Consider the following 26,801-nt stretch of genomic DNA (forward strand, 5'->3'; position numbering starts at 1 on the left):
AGTTCTGTCAGTAGATCCCAGCAGAAAGTTCACATATGAGTGAGTATGAACACTCACAAAGAAGACGAATATGTGAAGAAATGAACAATTCTTGTTGTGAGTTAACATAAAGAACAAATACAGAGGGGGAACCAAAACATGAGAAGTCTAAAAGTCTTTCCCTCCTTCTGGTCCATCTAAAAGTTGTTCCATCTTTCTGGTCCTTCTAATTGTTCTCTTCCTCCTTATCTGTCCCCACATCTTCCTATTTTCTTCCTAACTTCTCTATTCTCCTGCTCATCCTCTACTCTTTTTTTTCCTCCCCTATATACACATATGCACATTCACACACACACACACACACACACACACACACACACACACACAACACACATGCACTCCACTCATACATTAACATTTTCACTTTATTGTAACTAAATCTACCAAATAATGTTATTTGCATATAACTCAGGCCTCACTTGTGTGGCTATGGCTACCCTTCTTACAAAGGGATCTGCTAGATTTGGCAAACGCAATTATAAGAAATAACTGAGGTTAAACATATTCATCTAAAGTTTAAATTTCACCAGTGTATTTTAACTCTGTTAATTAGATCAAATAAACCATTTTCTAGGGAAATGTCAATGTAGTTTTCAATATGATATTTAGTATTTGAGTATGTGATGTGGACATATGACCTTCAGAAATGAATGTGGGGACAATGGAGATTAGAAAGTCTTCAGAAGGCAAAACAATTGCAGGCACATGAGCTGTCAATGATTATTTCACATCCTCCATGCACAGGTTTCAAGCTGAAATGAATGCAGATGAATCACTGCTCTTGTACAGTGTTATGAGGTTTAGCTCATTTTTCCTCTTTTTTGACAGAGCCTGTACATAACAAAGCTCTTAATGGAAGCTGAAATTGTCTTCAATTATACCCAATGTCTAAAGGTGGGTCAGCCTAGCTTTTTAAGCTCTTAAAATGTCTCTGATTTTTGTCAAGGTTACCAAATTAATAGGACTCTGTGAACTTTTGTCCTTCCTTAAAAGTTAAAATTTGGAGGTGCTCACTGCTCACATTAAATTTTTTTTAAAAGAAAAGATCCCCTGCATTAGACAATGATCTCACAAGTTTATGCATAGGGATGCTGAAGAGTGAGGAAGTACTCCAGACAGCATCACAGCAGCTGGGAGTGCTGATAGCATTGTTTCTAGTGTCAAAGATGGAGAGAGACTTTATTTTCCTTTATGATAGGGAAAATGGGTTTGGTACTCACAATTTTATATTCTAGGCACTGAAGACATAATAGCAACCAAAACAGGAAGCTACAACTACTGCCCTTCAGAGTTTTATTTAGGGAGATGGGTCTGTATTCCTGTATTTTCTACTTTAACTAAAGATATTAAACAAGTAATTTTGCATGTTCTTGCTATCAACTATCTAGTCATCTACTTTCCTGTCAGTATGTTTTTATCTATCTATCTATCTGTCTATCTCTCTAGTTTGTCAGGCAGTATGTCTTTGTGTCTATCATTTATATATCTACTTTTCTAAATCATCTATATAAATCACCTACCATCTATCATCTATCTATTAGCTATCAACTATATAAATATGACCTATATTATTCATTTATCTATTATGTACTATGTCCCCCTCCTTTGTTCCTTTTTCTCCCTCTCTCTCTTCCTCTTCTGTCTTCCACAGTCCTAATTTTATCTTAGTCTATCCATTAATTGAACATTCTTACTGTATAACTTTAAGGAGCACTTCAGTTATAGATAATTAGGTATGGAACCAGTCTTCCATACAGTGCACATAGTGCTAAAGTTTTTTTTATTAGAAAGGTAAAATATATTTACTTAGTACTTCCTTTTTTATACCATATCATCCTGCTACTACAATCAGTTTTAAAGATGGAAGCATTTTATTTTTTCTAATTTAATTAATCTATACTCTTAGAATTAAACATTCTCACAGGATAATAGATTTTTGGCCAAAATAATAGTAGATTTGTTATACTTAACCCAAGACTCTGAAGACTCATTTTAGGTAAATAATGATACTACTTTAATTGAAGGTACTGTATTTGTTTTTGTTTTGTTTTGTTTTGTTGCTTGAAGTTCTATTTCTTGGTAAAATAAAGAGACAGAGTTAAATAATCTCATTGTACTTGGGGACACTAAATTGTAGTCAATGTTTGAAGTGAGATGTCCAAGACCTAAGAAAAGGTGGAGGTAATCTGATAAGACATGGCTTCAGGAAACGAGCTAAAAAAGTTTCACTGTGAATCATAAAAATATCAGCTTTGGACTTCTTAGAGATGCTTCTCAGATTTTACATTTAAAGATAGAGCTGCATCATTTATCATACACAACACACACACCACAAACACACACACACACACACACACACACACACACACACACCACAACTATACACATACATGCACTTAGTAGAGAACTTGGGTTGCAAGTACATACTACATTTCTTGAACTTTACATGAAAGCAGTGGTAATAAAACTCAGTCTTTCATGGATAACAAACCCTTAACCAACTGAACCACATCCTTAGTCCTTGTGACCGAACTTTAAAACCGAAGCATGTTAAGTTTTTATATTTATTTTCTCTGTTTTCTACAAGTCCTATATCATCAGTTGTTATCAAATTAAGTGTGCATTCTTGTTGCTATAATCCAAACAAATTAGGGTACAAGCTGAAGAAACTATGAGCTTCTATGCAGTAACTGAACACGATTGCCTGCAAGCCATGTCACTTTTTGATATCTGGACTTGAGATGTATATTTCACACTGGAGATAGGCTTTATTCTGGATGGAAGGTTGGTGTCTGATGCAACAGACTCACACCTGAACTGAAATTATCTATCCATTGCTGTTATTTTTCAAATTTTAACTCCTAATTAATTTAGAATATGCACCAAAGAGTAGTATAATCACAGACCACTAAGAGGCAGAATAATCAGTCAACTACTGTAGCTTTGTCTTGTTTTTAATCACCTTTTTCATTTCTTCTTTGGAGCCTACCACCAGATTCATTCATATTTTGTGATTCTGTTTTAGGGATCAACAACCAGTACTTTGCTTACTAGTAAATGTGGATTTCATCAAATTGAGTGATGGTGCTTGTTGCATTTGGGTGATGGTGGTATCTTACTTTGTGAATTTCTAGAAGTAGCAGAGACTTCTTTAACTTTTAAAATTTAAATACATGATTATGCAGTACTTTAAAAATATGCCCTGTACGTACATATAAAAATACTCTTCTTGATACCACTTGCCTAAAGTCAAAGCAGCAATTATCTTTTATATTATTTACTGGCATTAAGGGCCTGCTGTACAAACTATCTGCACAGGAAGAAGGTGGTGAATATAAACATTTATACAGTGTTTTGAGCTAAGGGCTAGCTCAGAATTTGTAGATATTTAAATGTAAGCCTCCTGCATATTGGGATTATTCATCCCTGAATCTTTCTTGCTCCTCCCAATTCCTTTTGATTTGTAAATCCCTTTGCAATGAGGGTCCAACACAGTTTTACAAGATAACCATGCCATCTATGGTCTTATGTAAGTCATCAACTCTTTTCTTGCCATCGGGATCTACTTACATCTTGATTCTGCTGTATAAGGGAACTGGAATACAGTAAAAGGTACTGGATCATGGTTAGCAAAAACAAACATTTAGAAACTTCTTGTATCTCACTTGGAGTTGTCCTGAGAATCATCTTGCTATGGAATAATTTTGATTCAGCTTTCAGGCAGTGTTAGGGGAAGTTCATTGTCCAGGCATGTCTCCATGTTAGGTGGATTGTTTAGTGGGTACACATGCAAATAGCATTTGGAAAGATACATGCAGCAAGGTCTGCTGGGTCATTTTGATGAAATGGTATATTGTAACACAAATAATAAAATCCCAGAGACAGATATTGGGGTTCAAGCTGAAGATCAGAAAAGCAAAGCAGACAGCCACTAGAGATTTCTCACCTTTTTCTGATCCACTGAACCTGTTTATATTTCCAGACTGCACTGCTCCTTTCCACCCAGCCTCCAAGACTGCAATGCTCTCTTCAATGTGGCTGGAGACTAATTGCCACATGAGACCCTTTGTTTCTTTCTTATGTACCTAGTGCTGGGATTGAAGGAATGAGCTCTGTTATTCTTTTAGACTGATTTCATGCTATTGTGACTCTAGGTGGTCTTGAACTCAGAGAGCTCCATCTGGCCCTGTCTCATGAGTGCTGGGATTAAACATGTATGCCACCACTGCCTGGCCTCTATGGCTGTGACTAGCTTTGCATTCTTATTCCCCAGGCAAGCTTTATTAAATCATAAACTATATATCAGCATAGTATATTCAGACCATCCTGCTCAGGTCCTGATTCTAAAGAAACCTGAGCATTGAAGTCATACCTCTATTTGGGACATTATTTGATCACTATTTAACAAATCCAAACTAACTCATATTGCTTATTTCTCTGATTATGAAAAACAAGTATTACCTCCGAATTTTCCCACAGATTCAAAAAGAAGTGTTTTGAATTCGGAGCATAAAATTTGATTTTGTATACAAGGATCTAGCTTTTATGACTCTAGTCTTATGCAATTACTCCCTTCATCATTTTGTAAAAATCATTCATGGCACAAAGATAAAGTCTGTATTTCCTGGGAACATGTTACAAAGGCTTATACCTTTGTATATGAGCTGACTTGAAGAAATCACGGACTACCTTTCTCCATTATTTCTATATTGAAGTATTCTTTCTCCCTGGATTTACTGAAGATATTTATTTATTCATTTAAAGGGAACTACTATCCTTTTTTTTCTGTAATCCATTTCCAACCTTATAAATGAAGACTATCTAGTCCAGATTCTTAGGTTTTCTTACTCTAGTACTTTTTATACCAAAAATCTATAAATGCATACCACTGAGTAATATCAAATATATAGAGATAAATATTGAATAAAATAGAAGTGTTTTGCACATGGAGACTTTCACATATTTTCGATGAAGCAGTGTTTCATCTTAGAAAAGGAGACCGGAGAAAGTATCCATATCTTTAAAATAACCAATATGCTTATATTATGTTGGACATGGAAATACATTGTTTTAAAAGTCAAAATTAGAATGGTGTAGTAGCTTTGTCAGTAAAGTGCCTGCCTTAGAAGCCAAGGAGCTGAGTCTTCATCCCAAACACTCATGTAAAATCTGTTCATGGCAGTCTATTACCAATCCAGACACAAAGAACACAGAAACAACAGCATCTCTGGAGGTCACTGGCTGGCCAGCCTAGTCAAATAGGCAAGCTCCAGTCTTAGCTAAAGACTTTGTCTTGAAAATTTATTTGAAGCCTAATCAAAAGAAATACCAAATATTAATTTCTAGCCTCCTATTTTATATGTGTGTCACATTAAAATTATAAAGTTTCAGCTATATTTTATTCAATATATAAATCATTATTGGTTTGCTTTTTACCTTTCTCTCAGTTGCTAACATTTAATAGCTTTTACAGTGCTATGATATCAGAATGAGGCTTTTGGTGAAATCAGGCTTTTGGTGGCTATTGGCAGCTTAGAAACAAATAGAAAATTAAAGCTAAAAAAACCTACTCAATGCAGTGTTCTAGTTCGTATGGGGTGAGATAAGACATATTGAAAAGCAAAACATGTCTAACACTAGACATTCCTTTAACCTTTACTTCCAACCCAGTTCTCTGCCCCCCCCCCCCCAAATAACTCTTAGATAGTGGAAATTTTTGCAGGAGCTTAGGGCAATAGGGAATGGAAGAACACTTGGGAGGATGCCTTTGTCTATTCACAATAAAGACAGGATCCCATGTCCTGCAATGACCCAACCTAAAACAATTCATATGCTTCATTAATTTGATTATATATCATATTGTAAAATTAAAGGAACATTTTAACTCTATTTTTATGACCCACTTCATTCTCCAAGAGCTTTTCAGACTGATAGAAACATTGATTTATCTAAGAGAATCACTGATTGGCCCCCTGCAGTCCTGGCAGGCCTAGTTGATACTAGAAATTTCATGTGTAAGTCATGATTATTCACAGGCGTCCTCTATTTCCACACTTGTGTTTACACACAGAAAATTATAATTTCTATTATGGGGATGATAAGTCAAAAATAAATTAGATCCAATTATCTAGAGCATCTGTATTTTGTAATATAATTTTATTATGTTAAAGATAGTTATCATAAATGTTCTAGTTTCTCAGACTTCGATGCCTGAAAACAAACTACAGACTAAGGAAGTCTTACAAGTTGAAGCATAAATCTATCCAGCTTCATGTAGTTTACCATTGATCTCAGCATAGAAAATTATAATAGTGTGTAAAAAAAAGTGGAACTTTGGCTTTTTGAGTCTCTTTACCATCTATTACATGTTACAAACACACCATATAAGTGAAAAATTCTTCCTCTCAATGTGTCTATCATTCCCTTATGGTACGTTCATTCAGTTGACTAAATCTTCCTATCAGAAGAATTTTTTTAATTGCTTATCTCATAAATGTGCTTTAATTAAATGTTAAAAATGTATCATTTAATCCACAAATTTTAATGCCAAGAGAATAATTACCCAAGTAAGTGTTATACTTCAGAATAAAGGAGGAAATATTTGTATTTTGTGGGTTTTATTTTGCATTTTATTCATGCATTTTTGGAAATTAAGAGCAGATGGATATTTGGACATCAAAAGAGTAGCTTGAAATATGGAACACTGCATTATCAATGCTCACAAGCAAGCCTTTGCTGACAGGAGGAACAATCATAAAATATAACCTTTTATTTCATCAGAGAAAGTTATGCATGCCCAAGATCTGAAGCTAAACATTCACAAAATGGTTTCACACAAGTGACAGTCTATTCAAAACAGCCGTCTACAGGGAAAATAAATGGGATTTAATCTGCCATAAAATGAATTGCATGATTTATTTTCTTGAGGAAGTCATGCCTTTGTGACACTGGTGAGTTGAAACACGTTTGCATTAGAAAAAGAACACATTGCTTCTCGTGGCAAAGCCATATTAATTCAGCCATGTAGAATTTCCCTCCAGAAAATCAACTGGAAAGCCACATCTGCTTATCCACCCTTGATCTAATTCCTTTCTCTGCCTTTACATGTACTGGTTTAAAACGTGATCCCTGGATAGACTCAGTCCAGAGACATATTTTCAGATACGTGATCTTTGAGGTTGAAATAGTAAATATCAGGCATCAGTGTCCTTCAAAAGTGAAGGATTTCATATACTCCAAACTAGTATTTAACAATTTAATAGTACCATAAAAACAAATTATTAATGATGATATATATTCATGATAGATAATAATTTATTAATGTGCTTTTATTTTTTAAAGGTGAGAAATTAGAATAAATTCTAATTATGGAATTTGTTTTAATTCTATGAGAAATATTTAATTATCAAAAATATGTGCTAGTAGCAGAATTTATACTGTGCCCTTTGACTGTATTACTTCATTCAACCTCATATATTCCATAATATCTATATCTGTGACAAAAGTAGCTATATGTATCCCATTATGATGAAAACATTCTGACAACCTACATTAAATATTTTCATATAAATACTAGAATAATAAAAATAGAGTATAGCTTCAATTAAGTGGGAAATATTTTCTCTTTAGGAATGAATAGACTATTATCTCCATATGATTAATTTCAATGTCTGTCTCCCAAAGGCCAGTCCATATACCATAGTAATATCTGAAGAACCGTTATCCCAGTCTGTAAAGTGAGCACCTACCTATGAGAGACTTCCATGAAGACAAAGAAAGCATATCATGAGGAATGGACAATTGTAAATCTCAGAACATTCCTGAAACTACAAAGTTATCACATTTGCAGTTCAGAAGAAAAGAGGAAAACCAGAAACTAAGTTGAAAGTCCTGAAAATGCTCAACTAGGATGTCTAATTCATTAATTTTGTTACTTTTATACACACGGGCATTATATATGATAATGTGAATAACCTAAAGGTATGGAGGAGAGAATCTCACCCCCGAACTCTCTTCCCACACAGAAAGGAAAAACACTGTAGGTCCTCTGACTCAAATTCTATTTGAAACATGGTCCAACTAGTAGATAATACTCATATTATATGAATGCAAAATAATCCCACTTTTGAGTTGTATATTTTTATAATTTTTCTTGCATTCATTCCTCTTCTGACCTCGAGAGAATGTTAGTTCTTTACAATTGTATTTATAGTAATAGAAAGCAATACCACTCAACATCCAGGATCTTGTAGAGTGGGAAGAGTGAAATGGTTGTTTTTTTTTAATCAGTTTACTAAAACTATCTATATGCTTACATCCCATGGTATATGATCTGCAAACATCAGATACTGGATCAACTTTGTCAGCTTCTCAGTGAAAAATTTTGAATGTCTAAACAGAAAGGCAAAAAGTTGTACATCATAAGTTTTGCTTAGTTCTTACTACATATCAGTATTCAGTTTGATACCATATTATGATATACAATAAATTATTCTAACAATTTTAAATATAATTTTAAATCTATATAATTCCAAGATAGCCTAGTTTTCACATAAAAAGTACTTGTCTCATGGTCTAGTGGAATTGCTGATGGAATGCTAGCACTAAAATATTTTTGTTGACTGTTATCTCAGAAATTTTATATGTATATTAATGCTAGTATTTCAGAATGTAAAACAGGAACACTTTGATATTCTTCATCTATTTCACAACCTTCTCACATTGATTATATCGCTCCATTCTGAGTAGTTATGAAATTTGTGCTGGCTGATTTGTTTACTCATGGAAATATAATCTAATTAACACTTGAAAGTAGCAATATAAAATGGATGTTAAAATTCAGGATTCATCACCATTATTCATGAATTAAAAATATTACTGCTGACCTGATCCAGATGCCCTGAAAGTGGGTGTGAGTTAGGAGGACTGAGCAGTCTATGAAACCTCTGGTAATGGATCAGTATTTATTCCAAGTATATGAATGGACTTTGGGAGCCCATTCCACATAGGGAGATATTCCCTCAGTGTAGACACATGGGGGAGAGTCCAGGCCCTGCTCCAAATGATATAACACACTTTGAAGACTCTCCATGGAAGTCTGCTCCTTGGGGAGCATAAAGAGGATAGGATGGGTGCTGGTGGGAGGAAGGGGACAACAAGGGGGTGCAGGAATTAGGATTGACATGTAAAACAAGCCTGTTTCAAATGTAAATAAAAAAATTATCAAAAAACCCCAGTGCAAACAGTGAAAAATATATTGCTGCTATTTTGGAGCTTTATAAACAATGAAATAAAGTCTTGGATTTTATGATAGTGAGGATCTGTATAATATATGTGTATGTATGTGTGTGCATGCGTGCATGTATGTGTTGTATTTTATCTGTCTATACTGAAATGAATTTCTCTTTTGGAATTTGGCATGTAGAATTATTGACTAATTCCACAGTAACACAATCTCAGAGTACACTGAAAATATTATTTATGAAACAAAAGAAGAAATTAATTAAAGAGAAGGTACTATCACTGAAGTTAAATTCACTTAAAAATCTTTTCATGAGAAGGTAAGACAGAGGTGCATAGATTCATGAGAATGACAAGATTCATCAAAGAAATGTTATGGGTTAACAGTACAAGAGATACTACTATTCATTTTATTCTTAAGTATCTGATGTTACCAATGTAATCAGCAATACAAGCTGGTAGAAGTTTGCTCTTGTTAGAATTCATACAAACAGATTTTCCAAAGGAGACACTTTGATAAGGATATTATTTATTCATCCATGTTATCAATGGGGTTTCAGTTTTTAATTTGAGTTCCAACACAATGATTCATACCTTACTTCATGTGAAATTTCTCTGATTGAAATTAAAAGTCTGATTCACTTGAAGAAGACCCAAGATCTTTTGTTTCTATATAGCTTCAAGATGGTGGTGAAGATGCTGGGCCATAGGTCACACTTTTGGCAGAAACAGTTTAGTGTAGTAGGTCTTTCTTGTTGGAATTTCTTTGGACCACTATTCCCCAAATAATGACAAGGAGATTTTCTTATTAGTTATGAAAGCTTGGCTTTAGTTTAGACTTGTTCCCAACTAGCTCTTATAACTTAAATGGACCTCTTTTTATTAACCCACATTCTGTTGCATGGCTCTTTACCTCTCCTCCATTCTGAATTCCCACCTAATTTCATGTCTAGCTGGTGAAAACCCACCTCTCTTCTTCCTAAATCTCCTATCTTCTCCTGCCTAGCAATTGGCAATTTTGCTCTTTATTGAACCAATCAAAAACCTTAGGCAATGAGGCAAAATATAGACACATCTTCACATCCCACAATAGTCTGAGAAAGAGTAAGTTGAATTTCTTTAAATATAATTGCCATCCTATAAAGGTAGTTTATATCTCTTTTTTTTATGCCCATCTAGCACCCAGAGAAAAATAGTTCTCTGTGAAACACAAATGGGAACTGACTACCTGGGTTCACAATGAAGCTTGAAACAAGGAAGGGAAATATTATGTGAGAGTGTACGCATAGCTGTACTTTTGTGTCTATTCCTACATGCACAGTTAAACCTCTCCATGTATGGTAGGTTGACAGAAATGTGTCTGTAGTCCTCCTGTGACTAGCCCTGACTTGGACTTGCGCTTGTCTAACCATACGAAGTTTATAGAATTGTCAGGTTCAAACACACCCAATCTCTGAGGATAAGCCCCAACTTATTTCACACATTTTCCATGGGGATGCTGGCAAGGTTGCCTGGAATTTGGAGATAAGCCCAGGATTACTCATGCTTTAAAGTTATCATGAAACCTTGTTACAGGCCACGAGTTAAGTTGTAAAACCTATCTCTAGGAGCTTGATTGGGGCAAAGAAAATTGAGAACTAAATAGTAAAAACCAGAGCAGGAGTTGTTTGAAAGTTTACCTGCTGGTCTCCATCTTAACATTTTAAAGACAGTATGCTTATTTTCTGAGACAAAAACAATAATTTTTCACCAATGTTGCTTTGCAAAATTGCAAAAAGTACTTGAACTGAGAACTCCTAGGTGGGTTACTGATTTGAAAAAATAACTTTTGAGAACTAGGTCAATCCTACTTAGGCAGGTTTTTGAGAAAACCACATAGTAATAAAGCAGAATTATTTATAACTACATGATATTTTAGTGTTTTCTTTATAACAGAATTTGTGGATTACTGTAATACTTGTATGCATTAGAAATAGGTATAGCCAAGTGATGTTATAAATGAACTGCAAACATAGCTAAAATACTTCCATCCTTCATTTTTTGTCACTATTCTATTGACATCTAGCACCTAATATATAGGGCAGGGAATTTTGATTAAGTCTTGTCAAACTTTTATTGCCTTTGGCTGAAGGATGTTGCAGAATATCCGGAAGACATATGCTGGTAAGTAGTGAGGTCGCATACTGCAATGTATTACTTAAAAAAAAGTTGTAAAACTTCAGATATAATTTCCTCAAGGAAACCAACAAACTTTAAATTTGTCTTGCTTGCTTGTTCTAATTTTAAAGAGTTTGTAAAAAAATTAATGTAAGGTTGTAGTTTATGAAATTGTAAAAAAAAAACTAAGGCATGCTAATATGTATACATATATATATATATATATATATATATATATATATATATAATCTGTATGCTATTGATCATGTAATCATAACATTAATAGAATGTCTATATATAGATTTATCAAGTTCAAAGATGATAGAAATATTTTCTGCCTTGGAGGCTCTAGAAGTAAGACCAGCCTTAGGGTATCTTAATTACCTTATCATGGTAAAATAATTTTTGAAAAATTCTGTTATATCTGCCTGTAAATATATTTGCATAGCCTCGACAGATAGCATGATATCAATGTTTATTAAATTCTTGGGATTTTACTTATTTAACATATCTACAATGAGTTAGTAAACTCATATGGATGGTTCTCTCTGTTTAGGTACTCCAAAAATTTCCAAAACTTATGAATAACTATAAATAGTTATCATATGTATTCCAGATAATTTGATTCTGGTAATAGCTAGATGACAGGCGATAGATAAATATGAGATTTATGGAGTATATTTGATGAAAATACAAATATATTCAAAAGAATGGAGATCATTTTAGAGTTGTATGGGAGTATGTGATGGTACAGTCGAATGAAGAGATGAAGTCAATGGTTCAGGTTGTTATTCTATGCTTCACCTGGTTATGTGACCACTCAAGACACATCTTCATTATAATTTACATGAGGAGACATGCCATTCTCTCCCTTTGATAGAATGGATGTGGCTCTGGAAAGTTAACTGACATACTCAGTGTTGTATATAGGATTATAATATATAACATAGGAATATAATATATACTAAAATAATTTTAAAAGATACATAATCCCAAACAAAAATATGGGAAAGGTATTTTCCTATTTCACATAATTTGTGTGAAACATACTATTATAGAGGCATTTTTATCACTTCTTTCTTTCAAAATTTAATTTTGCATTTTATTTCAAAATGTGACTTACAGCTGAATTTTCCCAATGGAGAGCTACTGGGTATATCAACCACAGCCAAGGTCAGGCCCCAAACCCAGAAATAGTTAGCAAGAACAAAATAGACTCTTTGTTTTTTATGTGTGACTTTTGTCTTGGTTTTTGTTTTTGCTTTGTTTTGTTTTATTAGGTTTTCTTGTTTGTTTGTTCTGGATTTTCACATTTTGTTTTATTGCCATTTTGCTATTTTGGGGGGGGGGGAAATGAAGAGTGAGACAGGAGAGAGAATGTAAAATTGAGTTGGTATGTGTGGGGAAGATTTGGGTAAATTTGAGGAAAGGGGGAATTCTATGATAACAAATAGTCTAAAATAAAATAGATAGTCTAAAAATAAAATCAGTAATAAAATGAGTAGAATAAGTGAAATTTTGCATCATCATTTGATAGTTTTCCTTTGAAAATTTCAATTATAAAGAGAAAGATCACCATTGCTGTTCTAACTGGCCCTGTTTTCATTTCTTGACATCTGTACCAATAATCACACTAACAGTAGAAAAATGGGTACTATTAAAGTAGCTACTGCACCAAAGACAAGAGTAATTTGGAGCTAAGAAATTTAGGTACTGTTGATTCTCTTCATTTATAGCATTTCAGCTGAAAAGTATCTGAATATATTCTGCAAACTATGCTCAAATATCACACTATTTTACTATAATACATTTCCTACTGTAGTACTACAGGCTAAAAATTCTGCCATAATAAACAATTTATCAGTACAAAGTTAATTATGCAGAAAAATTGCCCACACTTATACCACCTAATATCATCTGCCCCTAATCAACCCTAAAGACCATTCACTTGGTGATCTGCAATTGTGGATCTTATTGTAATTGTATTTCTCAGAAACAAAGTTTTAGATTTATTTAAATGCTTATGTTTATCTGGGATAAATATGGCTACTTTAAAAGTATTAACAATAATTATAATAAAAATGAAATATTGTGCTATTTAATATTTAGAGATATCTGACTATTGCAGTTCCATACATTGAAATTTATTCTGAGATAGTCAAATATATACTTATCCTAAGCAACAGAATGGAGAAACATCTTTAAAATCAAACAGAAATGACCAAGGTAGCCACTTACACCAGAATAAAATAATATTGATTTTGTTCACTTTTTGACATATAAAGTCCACAACTTACTGATCTTCAGCAATCCTCCCATCAGTATTTCAACTCAGTCCTTCTCAATATAGCCCACAAAGCATTCTTCTATGTAACTTTTAAATGCTGTGAAAAACATTGTGCTTATTGCAGATAGTTTCCAGAACACTTCAGCCTTATTATTTCAAGATGGGATTTCTTTTGTGATAAAATAATAATATCAACACAAATAAGCTATTGCTAGTCTTTCTTGCAGATGTCATGTTAATGTTAATTAAAGTACCTTCATTCACTAAACTATAGTATGGAGATGTATATTCATAAATATGAGAATAACTTCAACCCTCTTTTTCATCTATTCATATTCATACTGAGATGTGCTTTCCTATCTTCATTGTTAATTGCCTATTTCAACCAAATATAATTTAAGAATTCCAACACTCAGCAAACTTTTTATGATTTCACCCCCTGTCTTATGACCCAAACTGTTTTTCACCGAGATGGTAATCATTAATATTGTCAGGTTTTCTTTTATGCTGTTATAGCAAATACTTTCTGTGATGCTCAGACATGATAAGGACCTGAAATCACAAGTAAAAATATTTATTTGCATCCCTTGTAACTTGTAATATTTGTGAAATCACACAAGCAACACTTGAAGAATGCTTTAGACTGGTTAACAATAAGGTACAATAATATTCAGAAATAGAAACACATTTTTGGAGACTTATTTGAATAACCCTCTATTGACATGTACCTGTAACAACATAGTTTCCAGGTTTATCATGCCTGGAAGTAGAGCTTGAGGCATTTTCTCATGCTCTGTCTGATTATCAATAGAAGGTAATACAAATTTCTTATTACCAATGACACCTACTATGCTAGTAGCTTCTCATTATGTTACTTTTGCAATTGGCCAACATTTTTTTTTCTGCATTTAAAACATGGGTAAAACTTCATGATCTTCTTCCCGATGGGATGAAAAAGAAGTCATCTCACCATCATTCTCTTTTTATAATTATGTGAAATTACAGTCTCATACAAAATGCTACCAGTGCAGCTTACCTCTATCACTGAAGTCATCGACTAGAATGATTTCTACTATCAGACTCTCTGGGGTTCGGTTAATTATACTGTGTATGGTCCGCAGAAGTGAGGTCCAGCCTTCATTGTGAAATGGGATAATGATGCTGGTGTTTGGCAGCCTTTCGAGGTACATCTTGTGCTTACAGCTGGAGAAAATAAGGGAAGAAAAAGATGTCCATTGTAAAATGTTAACACAGATCACACTGTAGTATATTCATTACATTATAGATAATGCTAAAGTCATGGATTTGTCTAATATTTTTTCCAACCAGGAATTATGAATTATAACAGATAATCTCCTCAATCCTGAAGCTTTCTTTGCTGATTCTCACTCTTTAAAAAAAATAATCTATACCTGGTGGTTCAAATATTTCAAAATATTTAGATATTGTGCTCTTGATAAGACTGATAGGTCTTTTGTAAATGTATGTATGCCTGTGTGTGAACATGTGACTCTGTATGTGTGTGTTTTACATCATTGTACATGTATGTGTGTGGATGTACTTGTCTTTTTCTTACTGAATCTGGAATATGTCCCAGTCCAAAGAGAGTGGCAGTCCAATAAATCCTTGATCCACCTTTTTCAATACTTTCAGAACTATGGTTACTAGAAGGTACCTAGATATTTTTGTGGATAGTGGGGATCTGAACTCAGGTCTGCCTTTATGTATATATAGTTAGGTCTTTATGCATCAAGCCATTAACATATGTCACCATAGTTTCATTTATAAAAATAAGTATAAATAACTATAATAACAACTATTTCAAGTAATTTCCATGGAAGATATGATTACAGTTTAAATGGGATTCATAAATACTTTTACAAATTTCCTTCTTTATAATTCTGTTAAATTATTTAGTTTTGACTGTGGTACATTTCGTTAGCTTGATGGTACTTATGACAAATTAGGAGAAAAAAAACATGCCTTAAATGAAAATTTAACTCTAAGTGACCATTTACTTCTTATAAGCCACATATACTTAATCCAAAGAAAAGACAATATTGTATTCCTCATGAAAACTTTAAAATGAAATCCCATGGTGAGTTTTCATTTCAACACAATCTGAGAAAGAAATAATTTTACAGCGTATCCTTACATAAACTACTAAATATGAAATCACATTATTTAAAAAAAAATTTTTACCTATAAAGCATATATTTTATATAATGAAAAATTATGGCATATACATGTAAATTATGGTGAGATATGAACATAGAAATATAGTAAAAACATGAAATTTATTGTAGGATAATTTAAAAGATAAAAAAGAGATGGATTGGCAATTTCTAATAAAACTGAGTGAGGGAGATGACTTTACATGTAATGAACAGATCTGAAAATGAGATCCAGTGTAATTCCATACACACCATAGTTATAACTTCTGAATTAAGCCAAAGGTCCCAGATTATTGTGTGTCTATACATCCATACATCAGTACCCAAAGTAATGGACTCTACCACAGGAACTATCACTCTCTACTGTATTCTTGGAAAGCAAAGGATAGTTCTAAGAAAATAAAGGAGTTTCCAAACATTAAGACTTTTTTTCATATCAACTGCTTAAGAACTAAGTAAAGTCCATATTCATGTATTATTGTCTAAACAACAAACCCATCATGCTAAAAGGAATGCCAGTAGCCTCGCAAAATCCAATAAAAACCCCAAGCAGACACAAAACTATGTAAGACTAAACTAACACCATACAAACTTTTTCTTTTTCTTTTAGAAATGTTTCCAAGGCTGGCATGTGCCAGCACAATACCTTTAATTCCAACACTCAGGAGGCAGAGCCAGGTGGATCTCTGTGAATTTGAGGCCAGGAAAGGCAACACTAAGAAACCCTGTATCAAACAACAACAAAAAAGAAAAATGTTTTCAATAATCTCATCAGTATAAACTCAAAATTATTGCCACATATGAAAAGTGAAAGATTATTTTCTATTTATTCATTCAGTGATTTACTGAAGGTTTGATATAAGCCAGAATCCAAATTGGAAAATGTCTTAATTTAGAGTTAGCATTGCTGTTGTTTATTTCATTCATGCTCCCATATAACAGTTAATCTTCAAAAGTAGTGAAGGATGGAAATCAAGAAGGCCAGGAGCCTAGATGTCGGAGCTGATGCAGTGGCTATGGAGGGGTGCTGCTTATTGGCTTGTTCCCTCTGGCTAATTTAGCCTACTTTCTTACAAAAATCCAGGACCAGGATTTTTGTAAGACCCACCCACTAAGGTGGGGGATGAGCTCTACTACTAATGAAGGTCTCCTAGAGACTTGCCTACAGACCAATATTTTCTTGATTGAGGTTCCCATCTCTCAGATGGCTAACTTGTGTCAAGTTAGCATAAAACTATCCAGTACAATTGACCCCTTGTCAACTTGACACATGAATATCACTGGAAAGCCACAAACTTTTCTTCTTGTTCATCCCCAAGACCACACATTAATATAAACATTACAGCATCAAACATTTTACAACCTTAAAGGTCCATCATTTCACAAACTCACTTTTAAAAAAAATGCAAGCTTGGGGGCTAGAGGGATGGCTCAGTGGTTAAGAGCATTGACTGCTCTTCCAGAGAACCTGGGTTCAATTCCCAGCACCCACATGGACATGGCAGCTAATAACTGTAACTCCAAGACCTGACACTCTTATATAGACAAACATGCAGACAAAAACACCAGTGTAAATAAAATTAAAATAAAATACTACAAAAGCAAACAAACAAAACCAACTTAAAAAAACCCCAAGCCTCTCATCCAAACTCTCTTTTGTAAAACCAAAAGTTTCTCAGCTCATCAGCTTAGCTATTAAATAAGTCTAATCCTTTTTTATTTTATTTTATTTTATTTTATTTTATTTTAAGGATGAAGAACCAGGGCACAGTCATAATCAGATCAAAGTAAAACCAAACTCAACATCCAACACACATGATTCCCTTGCGATCTTCTAGGATCTTCCAAGGGTCTTGGTTCACTCACTTCTCAGGGTCCATGCTCCTCCACATCCATCAAGCAGTTTCTCTTCTGAGCATAGCCAGGCTACCCTCCACAGTGGCTGCTGTTCGTGGTGGACATATCATGGCACTGGCATCTCCAAAGTGCTGGGGTCCCTTGCTGAAACAGGGCTGCACTTTCACCAGTAGTCTCTCCTAGAATCTCTTCATGGTTCCAAACCTCAAATACTCTGACCCACTTTAGTCCCTGGTCTTCAACTGTTCCGTGAAGCTGCACCTTCAACAATGGACTCCTGGCTTTTTACAGGGGCAAATCTCAGCTGCCATCCATAATCCCTTCCTGCCTTCAAAATTCTTACACTACCAAATTCAGCAGCTAGAGTAAGGTACAGCCTTAGCCACCTTTGCAACAGCTTCTGTCTTCTGACTCTCAGGAAGCACTTCTAAGGAGATTTCACCTCAGATATTCTCAGCTCTCTTTTTTTTTTTCCTTCCATTTTTTAAAATTTAAATTTGAAACAAGCTTGTTTTACATGTCAATCCCGCCCCCCCCCCCACTGCCCTGCACCTCACTCCTAACCCTCCTTTCTGCTCCTCAGGAAGGGTAAGGTCTTCCATGGGGAGTCTTCAAAGCCTTTCCTATGAAGCAGGGCCCATTCCCTCCCCTATGTGTCTAGGCTGAGAAAGTATCCCTCTATGTGGAATGGGATCCCAAAGCCCATTCATGTACTAGGGATAAATACTGATTCACTACCAGGGGCCCCATAGACTGCCCAGGCCTCCCAACTGACACCCACATTCAAGGGGTTTGGGTCCATCCTATGCTGATTTCCCAGCTATCAGTCTGGGGTCCATGAGCGACAATTTGTTCAGGTCAGCTGTCTCTGTGGGTTTCTGTAGCTTGGTCTTGACCAGGCTCATCACTTCTCCGTCTCTGCAACTAAATTCCAGGACTTAGGCTCAGTGGGTGTCTGTTTCTGTTTCCATCAGCTACAGTATGAAGGCTCTAGAATGGCATAAAAGGTAGTCATCCATCTCATTATCAGGCAGGGAAGGACATTTAAGGTAGCCTCTCCTCTATAGCTCAGGTTCTTAGTTGGGGTGATCGTTGTAGATCTCTGGACATTTCCTTAGTGCTAGATTTCTCTTTAAACCTACAATGGCTCCTTCTGTTATCTCTTTCCTTGCTCTCCTCTATTCCTCCCCGGACTCATTTTTCCTCATGTTCTCCTCTTGCCTCCTGTTCTCTGCTTCTTTTTCTCCTAACTGCCTCTCCCCTCTCAGCGCTTTTTAATCACTGCTAATTTCTTAGCTCCAGGTAACTGACTTCAATTGTCCCAGTAAAGTGAAGGTTTCAATCCCATGGTGCTGTTCTTTTACTTATCACAGCCCCAGCTGTCCAGAAAATTTAATGCAAAATAACACATGCACAACAGCTCTGACAGTCTTTAATTCTCAAACTTCCTTCTTGATTGGCATAAGCCAAGCCTCCATCATTGTACTTCTCTCAAAACTTCTTCAAATTACCACAGACCAGCTCACCAGTCCTTGAACATTCAATAACTTTTCTTCTCAGAGTTTCAAGGATTTTCCACAATCCTCCCCCAGACATGGTCAGGCCTGTCACAGCAACACCCCACTCTATACAATTTCCAACGTAGTTTAGGCTTACCTAAGGAGGAAAGGTTTTAATTCTAATATGACAGTTTCTCATCAAAACCATGAAGGCAGGAACTTAAGCAGTGCCAACATGGATTCAGGAGCTGATGCAGAGGCAGTGGAGGGGTGCTGCTTACTGGCTTGCTTTCCATAGCTTGCTCAGCCTGCTTTCTCATTGAAGCCAGGACTATCAACCCAGATGTGGACCACATATAATGGACTACAACCTTCCTAGTCAACTGATAATTTAAACAAATATTCCACAAGATTTCCCTACAGCCCAGTCTTAAAGAGGCATTTCCTTAATCGATGGTTCCTTCTCTTGAATGACTTTAGCTTGGGTCAGGTTGACATAAAAATATACAGTACAGAAAACAATGAGTGAAATGCAGTACCTTTAGGCCACTCACAATAACAAAGAAATGCAGAATGAGAAACCATGTAATCTTTGCAATAAAATTTAAAGTGTAGATGTTTAATTATGTACTGTAGGCTAAGAAAAGATGGTCCTTGAATGAATTTGAAGTGTTTTCTTAAATTACAAATATTCTAGCTTGGTTTTCTACTTCTGTGATTAAAACACAGACTAAAAGCAACTTAGAGGAGAAAAGGGCTTGTTTGCTTTACACAATCCATCTCCATGGTAACAAAGGCAGGAACTAAAGTCATAAAACTAGAGACAGGAAGTGAGGTGGGGGCCATGGAGAAAAACTACTACTGTCTTGCTTTACACTGTTTACTTCCTTTGCCTTCTTCTACAACCTAGACTCATCCACCTGCCCAGGAGTGGCACTGTCGACAGTGTGTGTGAGTCCTTCCATAATAACCATTAATCACTTTCCTACAACCTAGGACCTAGGATGACCAACTTACTCAGGGGTGGCATTATCCACAGTGGGCTGAGCTTTTCCATATCAATCATTAACTTAACAAAAAAATGTGACAGCCTAGCAGTGGTGACTCACACCTTTAGTCCTTGCACTTGGGAGGCAGAGGAAGCTGGATCTATGACTCTGAGGCTAGCCTGGTCTACAGTAAATGACAAAGCTACACAGAAAAATTCTGTCTCAAAAAGCAAAAGCAAAAAAAAAAAACAAAAAAACAAAAAAACAAAAAAACAAAACAACAACAAAAGGAAAATTGCAAATGTCATATACACCTGCCTGTATGTCAAAGTAAAGAAATTTCTCAAATGACTTTCCCTTTTCCTAGTTTCTGTTTATTTGCCAACACCTAACCAACACAATTAAAAGCAGAAGGTGGTTTATAGAAGGTATAGGTTCAAGGTATATTTTCAAATAGAACTGTCATGATTTTGTAATGGGGAGAAGCAGACAAGGAGAACTCTCATGTTTTTTTGTTTGTTTGTTTTGTTTTGTTTTTTTAGCATAGCACCTGATTTAATGACCTAGGGAATGATGTAAGAACAAGTAATGGGCCCCTTCCTGGGTGTCTGTACATCCTGGAGTGTGAAGCTGAGGCGGGGCTGTAGCTTAGTTTTGCCCCTTGACATCCCACGTGTCTTTTCACCCCGCAGGATGCATATAATAGTTTTTCTTTCTTTGGGTCAGACACATTGAAGTTCTCCAGGCTCTGCCAGTGCAGACCTCGCGGCATCTCCTTCTCTCCCTTCTCCCTTCATCTCCCTTCCCTTCACTGGGTTAAGGACTGGAATATCCTTTTGCTGTGGCCACTTCTGTGCTTTCTCAGTTCTTTCCTGCACACCATCCCTTCCTGTCTCTCCTCCAACCCTACCCTCATTTGCTTTCTGCATTCTAGAGGCTGTGAAATCTTCCTTTCTCCCCGGCTGTCCTCACCATTTTCCTCATTCACCACAACTCAAGTCCAAATGGATCAAAGACCTCAACATCAATCCAGCCACACTGAACCTCTTAGAAGAGAAAGTAGGAGGTACCCTTGAACAAATTGGTATAGGAGACTGCTTCATGAACATAAAACTCCAGGGGCCAGACACTGAGAGCAACAGTTAATAAATGGGACTTCTTCAAACTTAGAAGCTTCAGTAAGGTAAAGGACACAGTGGACAAGACCAAACAGCAGCCCACAGACTGGGAAAAGATTTTCACCAATCCTATATCCGACAAAGGGCTGATCTCCAAAATATACAAAGAACTCAAGAAACTAGTCAACAAAACACCAAATAACACTATTTAAAAAATGGGGTACAGAACTAAAGAAAGAATTTTCAATAGAGGAAATCAAAAAGGCTGAAAGACACTTAAGAAAGTGCTCAACATCCTTAGCTATCAGGGAAATGCAAATCAAAACAACTTTGAGATACCATCTTACCCCTGCCAGAATGGTTAAAATTAGAAACACCAATGATTACTCATGTTGGGGAGGATATGGAGAAAGGGGTACACTCCTCCATTGCTGGTGGGAGTGCAAACTCATACAGCCATTTTTGAGATTAGTATGGCGGTTCCTCAGAAAAATGGGAATTAGTTTACCACAGGACGCGGCAATCCCCCTCTTATGCATCCCCCCTTAGGATCCACATCCATGCAACAAAGACATCTGTTCAACTATGTTCATAGCAGCACTATTTGTAATAACAAGAACCTGGAAGCAACCTAGATGTCCCTCGATTGAAGAATGGTTAATGAAGATGTGGCACATCTACACAATGGAATACTATTCTGCACAAAAAAAAAAAAAAAAAAAAAAAAAATGGAATCTTGAAATTCGCAGGCAAGTGGATGGCACTTGAAGGAAACATCCTGAGTGAGGTAACCCAGTCACAAAAAGAGGAACATAGTATGTACTCGCTCATATATGGATTTTAGACCTAGATCAAAGGATCACCAGCCTATAATTCACACCACCAGAGGAACTAGGATACAAGGTGTATTCTAAGAGATTCATATAAACTCTTACACAGAAGCGGGAAGGGACAAGTGCCCCAGAGTACAGGGGAATTGGGGGGGGGGCAGTGAATGGAGAAAGAAGTAGGAGAAAGCGTGGGGGAGGAGAGGAAAACATGCAACTAGGAAGATTGAGTCAGGTTAGGAATAGAAGACAGGAGAGAGAGAAAGAGAGAGAGAGGGAGAACATAAAAGAGGGAGCCAGTACTTGCTTGAAGAGAAAACTGAACCCAAAGAAATGTCTAGAGAACTACAAGACTGCTCCCAACTAACAATTTGAGCTTCCGTGGAAAGGCTATCATAAATGCCCTTCCCGGAGAGTGAGATCAACAACTAACTTATCCATGGAGCCCTCAACTAATGCCTGTTGGAAACAGGATCAAACACCCATACATAAACACTGAGTCGAACTAGAATCCAGATGCAGATGGAGAGGACAAGACCAGGCGGCAGAAACACATACAGACAGCTTACATGAAAATGGAGGAGCTAACGGCCACTAGACTGATAGCTGGGAAGCCAGCATGGGACTGACTCAGGACCCCCTGAATATGAGTCTCAGACAGAAGGACTTAGCTGTCTAAGGGACCTCAGACAGTGGAGCCAGGATGTATCCCTGGTGCACAAATGGACCTTGTGAACACACATCCCCCATGGAGGGATAACTGCCTTAACCTAGAGACAGGAGAGAAGCCCTAGTCCCTACTTCACATGACCTTCCTTATCTACATGACCCCAACTGGATGGCATTCCCCTACATATGGAATTTTGGTGGGGGGATTATAGGGGAGGGTGGTGAGGGATCATGTGAGAGGGCAGAGAGGGTAAAAGTGAGGGAGGGAGGGAAGGAGTGGGAACTGGGATCGACATGTAAAATAATAAATTACATAAAAAAAGGAAAAAATCAAGATATCATCTTCACTTTGAATCATCGTATGATTGAGGATAAAGCTATTAAGTTTAGCTTGGACAGTGGAGGTATCAAAATGTCATGTAATCAGGAGCCACATTCATCTGCATTTATTACACAACTCTTATCTATTAGTCTCCTATCAGTCATCTAAGATTAGGGTCTGTTTTCTTGGGGGTGGGTTGGGGATGTAGTGCAGTGCTACTAACTGCATGTGTGAGATCATCAGTTCAAACTCAAGATCCTATGGAAAAGACAATTATGGCAAAGATCTATTGCTGGAAATCATTCCATTATACCTCAAATAAGCTCAAATAAGTTGTCACCACTCTCAGTAGAAGCCAAGTGTCCCACTGAAAACTCAATGGTACAAACACATCCAAATATATTTCTGCATCGTGAGAGACAATATATTCTGAGAAGTATGAATAACCTCTCAAACATGACTCAACTAATGAAGAAATGAGAGCTGGAGAATTAGCAAATTCCTGATGGTAGAATCCTGGTTGCCTCTCCAATGAAGAGTGTCTTGACTGTGTTTCATCGTTTCCTGGCCCCATCATAGGTCTAGGAGATTCTGTGATTATTTCACAGGGACGAACAGTTCTAGAACCGTTGAAGTCACTTTTTTTTTTGGGGGGGGTCTCAGATCTTCCCCTATGGTGAATATGGTGAATTCAATCTTAATCCTAGACACATTAAATTACACTATATCTAGGAATGGCAGTCCTTGATTACAAAATGATCAAAACTATTCACTCTTATTTTGCTATACTTATTTTCTCAGCCTATAAATGCTGAGGTTTCAGTAATTAGGCATATTTTTTTTCTTTCAGCAACAATACACTCTTTGCCTTTTTCTGTCTCTGCCTCCCTTTCTGCTGTGTCTCTGTTTCTGTCTCTTATATCTGTCTCTGTCTCTCTCTGTCTCTCTGCTTCAGTACCTTCCCTTTGCTCACTCCCTCATATATGATCTCAAGCAGCCCAAGCAGACATCAAAATCACTAACTATGTAATCAAAGATGGCTCTGACATTCTAATTTTTCTGTCTTTCTCCCTTGGTGTTGTGATTATAGGACTAGAGTGCTCGACTTTCCCTCAGTTCTTTTCTAAACTGATTTGTCTCTGCCTCTGTAATGTAACAACTGGGCTTTACTAAATGCGTGTTTAGTGTATAAATAAACTTATTATAAATAATAGATTATAGGTATTTAAACTGTTTTTTTCCAACAAAACTTCAGTAATTGATGTTTTCTAATTAAGCTACATTATAAAGTCATTGCTAATTCATATCTGATTACTGCTTCTCTGATACTGAAGTCATAATTTATAAGTAAAATTATAAATGTAGAAAAGTCTGTTTTGCTAATGTGCTGGCTAGTTATATGTTAACTTAACACAAACTAGAGCCATTTGGGAAGAAGGATTATCATTTGAGGAAATGCCTCCTAACAGTGGCTAGTAGGCAAGTCTGTAATACATTTTAATTAGTAATTGGTGTGGCAGGACCCAGCCCATTGTGGGTAAAGCCAGCCCTGGGATAGTGACCCTAGATGCTATAAGAAAACTCATCTGAGAAAGTCATGAGAAATAATTGGGTAAACAGTATATTTTCCTGGTCTCTGCATTAGCTCCTGCCTTCTGGTGCCTGCTATAAATGACCTCAGCAATGGAGAGTGACCAGAGAGTTTAAACTAAACTACTTTTTCCCCAAGTTCTTTATGGTAATGATATTTTATCACAGCACTAGAAACCAAACAAAGACAGGAATTGGTAGTAGACTGTGGTGTGTTGTTGTCACTGACCTGACTATATTTTGGGGAAAATGTGGTAGCATTTGAACTATTGGGCCATACAAGCCATTGGATGTTCAGAGCTTAGTGAGCTTAGAGCAATACAGATGATGGAGGCCTGGCTGTAAAGTCTCTGAGGGAAGCAAAGGATACTGGGGGCACTTATGTAATATCTTGAATTACTTATATTCGGTTCAGATCATCAGGTGATTAACAAGAGACCAGAACCACCAAGTAAAACCTTTTATTTTCTAGGACCATTAGCAGTAGGAGACAAATTATTGGTTATTAAGAAATCATAAACACAATTAGCAGACAGAATGAAGTTTATTTCTATGCATATATATATATATATATATATTTATATATATATCAACAATTGTTTTGAAAAGGGGTTCATGAATTTGTAAAAGATTAGGGTGATATATACAGGGGATTAGAGGAAGGAAAGGGAAGAGGGAAATGATGTAAGTATAGAATGATCTCAAAAATACAATATTACATTGAAAAAAGAAGAGATCAGTGATTAAGAAGAGACACATAGCACCAAGGGCAGTAAACCCAAGGGTAAGCACACAGACTGTATGTCCCAGAGTGGGCTGTTGGTGGGTCTGATTCTGGAAGCAACAGCTGATAGTGTGTATGAGTCACCCAAGTGACACTGGCTATGAAGGGATTACGTAGTAATGAGGAGAAGCTGAGGCTTAGCACTGAGTGGCAGGGTTGGAGTCCCTGAAAATAGATTGTTGATGAAAGCCTCACTTGTAGCAGAAGGCATAGGAGAGAAGAGTTCATGGAGAGTTTAGGCTTGGCATTATGTAGCAGAGCCAGAGTCCCTTGAGGGAGCAGGAGGAGCTAATGGCAACGGCAAAGTCCAGGTTACAGTGTGAGACACCAGAATTTTAGAGATAACTCATACCATAGGATGACTACCAAGGACAGCATCAGCAATGCAGTGGATCTCTGTGTGTTGTCAACTGCAGAGCAGCTCCTCTAGGGCTCAGAGAATAGTGAGTGGGTCCTAGATATTAAGCACAGAAATTTCATGTTGGTGAACTTTGACTTTGCTTTGTAACTTCTCTGGTTATTTCCTCTTGGAATAAGAAAGTATTTAACTGAGTTTTGTTGATGTGGTTTTTTATAGGAACCCAGAGTTATAACACTTCAGCTGAAGAGAGACTGGATATTTAGAGGGACTTGGTTTCTAAAGAGACTGTAGATATTTTAAAGAGACTGGTCTTTTAAAGGGTTTCAATGTTTAAAGCCTGTGGGACTTCACATGTTTTATATTGTGGTATTTATATTAACATACCCTCCTGGGGACAAATGAGAAAGGAAAGATTCTAGTTGAATAGTTACATATTTCTGTGATGGCTCATTTTATGCCAACTTGACACAAGCTAGAGTATTTGGGAAGAAGATTCTTAGTTGATCCCTAGATCAGTGGGTCTGGATACTATAAGAAAAAAATAGTATGAACAAGCCATGAAAAGCAAGCCATAAATCAGCAGTCCTTCATGTCCTCTGCATCAGCTCCTACCTCCATGTTCCTTCTGTTTGTGTTCTTGCCCTGACCTCACTTAGCAGTGGAGAGTGAAGTAAGAGTTGTAAGCTGAAATACATACTTTCTTCCTCAAGTTGTTTTTGATCATCATATATTACTCTAAGATGAACTCCCTCATTTTCATAATATGCTATATGACACATTAAATTAGATAATCTCTACAAAGCATTTAGGACAGTACTGGTTCTGAGGTAAGTGTTTTCTGACACTATCTTCATTATTACAAACATACTATTTTAATTGCTTTTCTCT

At 36.2% G+C, this 26,801-nt stretch overlaps 1 protein-coding gene across 1 annotated transcript in view; it reads right to left on the reverse strand.

Annotated features, from left to right (window-relative positions):
* The window catches only part of Galntl6 (polypeptide N-acetylgalactosaminyltransferase like 6), a 1,089,910-nt gene that overhangs the window by 567,980 nt on the left and 495,129 nt on the right, over positions 1-26,801 (reverse strand). The window contains exon 4 of the mRNA XM_051182453.1: positions 14,760-14,926. Within this exon, the coding sequence (XP_051038410.1) occupies positions 14,760-14,926 (167 nt within the window). The remainder of the gene's footprint in view (positions 1-14,759; positions 14,927-26,801) is intronic.

Source organism: Phodopus roborovskii, unplaced genomic scaffold, assembly GCF_943737965.1.
Source record: "Phodopus roborovskii unplaced genomic scaffold, PHOROB, whole genome shotgun sequence".
In the NCBI taxonomy this organism is placed as follows: domain Eukaryota; kingdom Metazoa; phylum Chordata; class Mammalia; order Rodentia; family Cricetidae; genus Phodopus; species Phodopus roborovskii.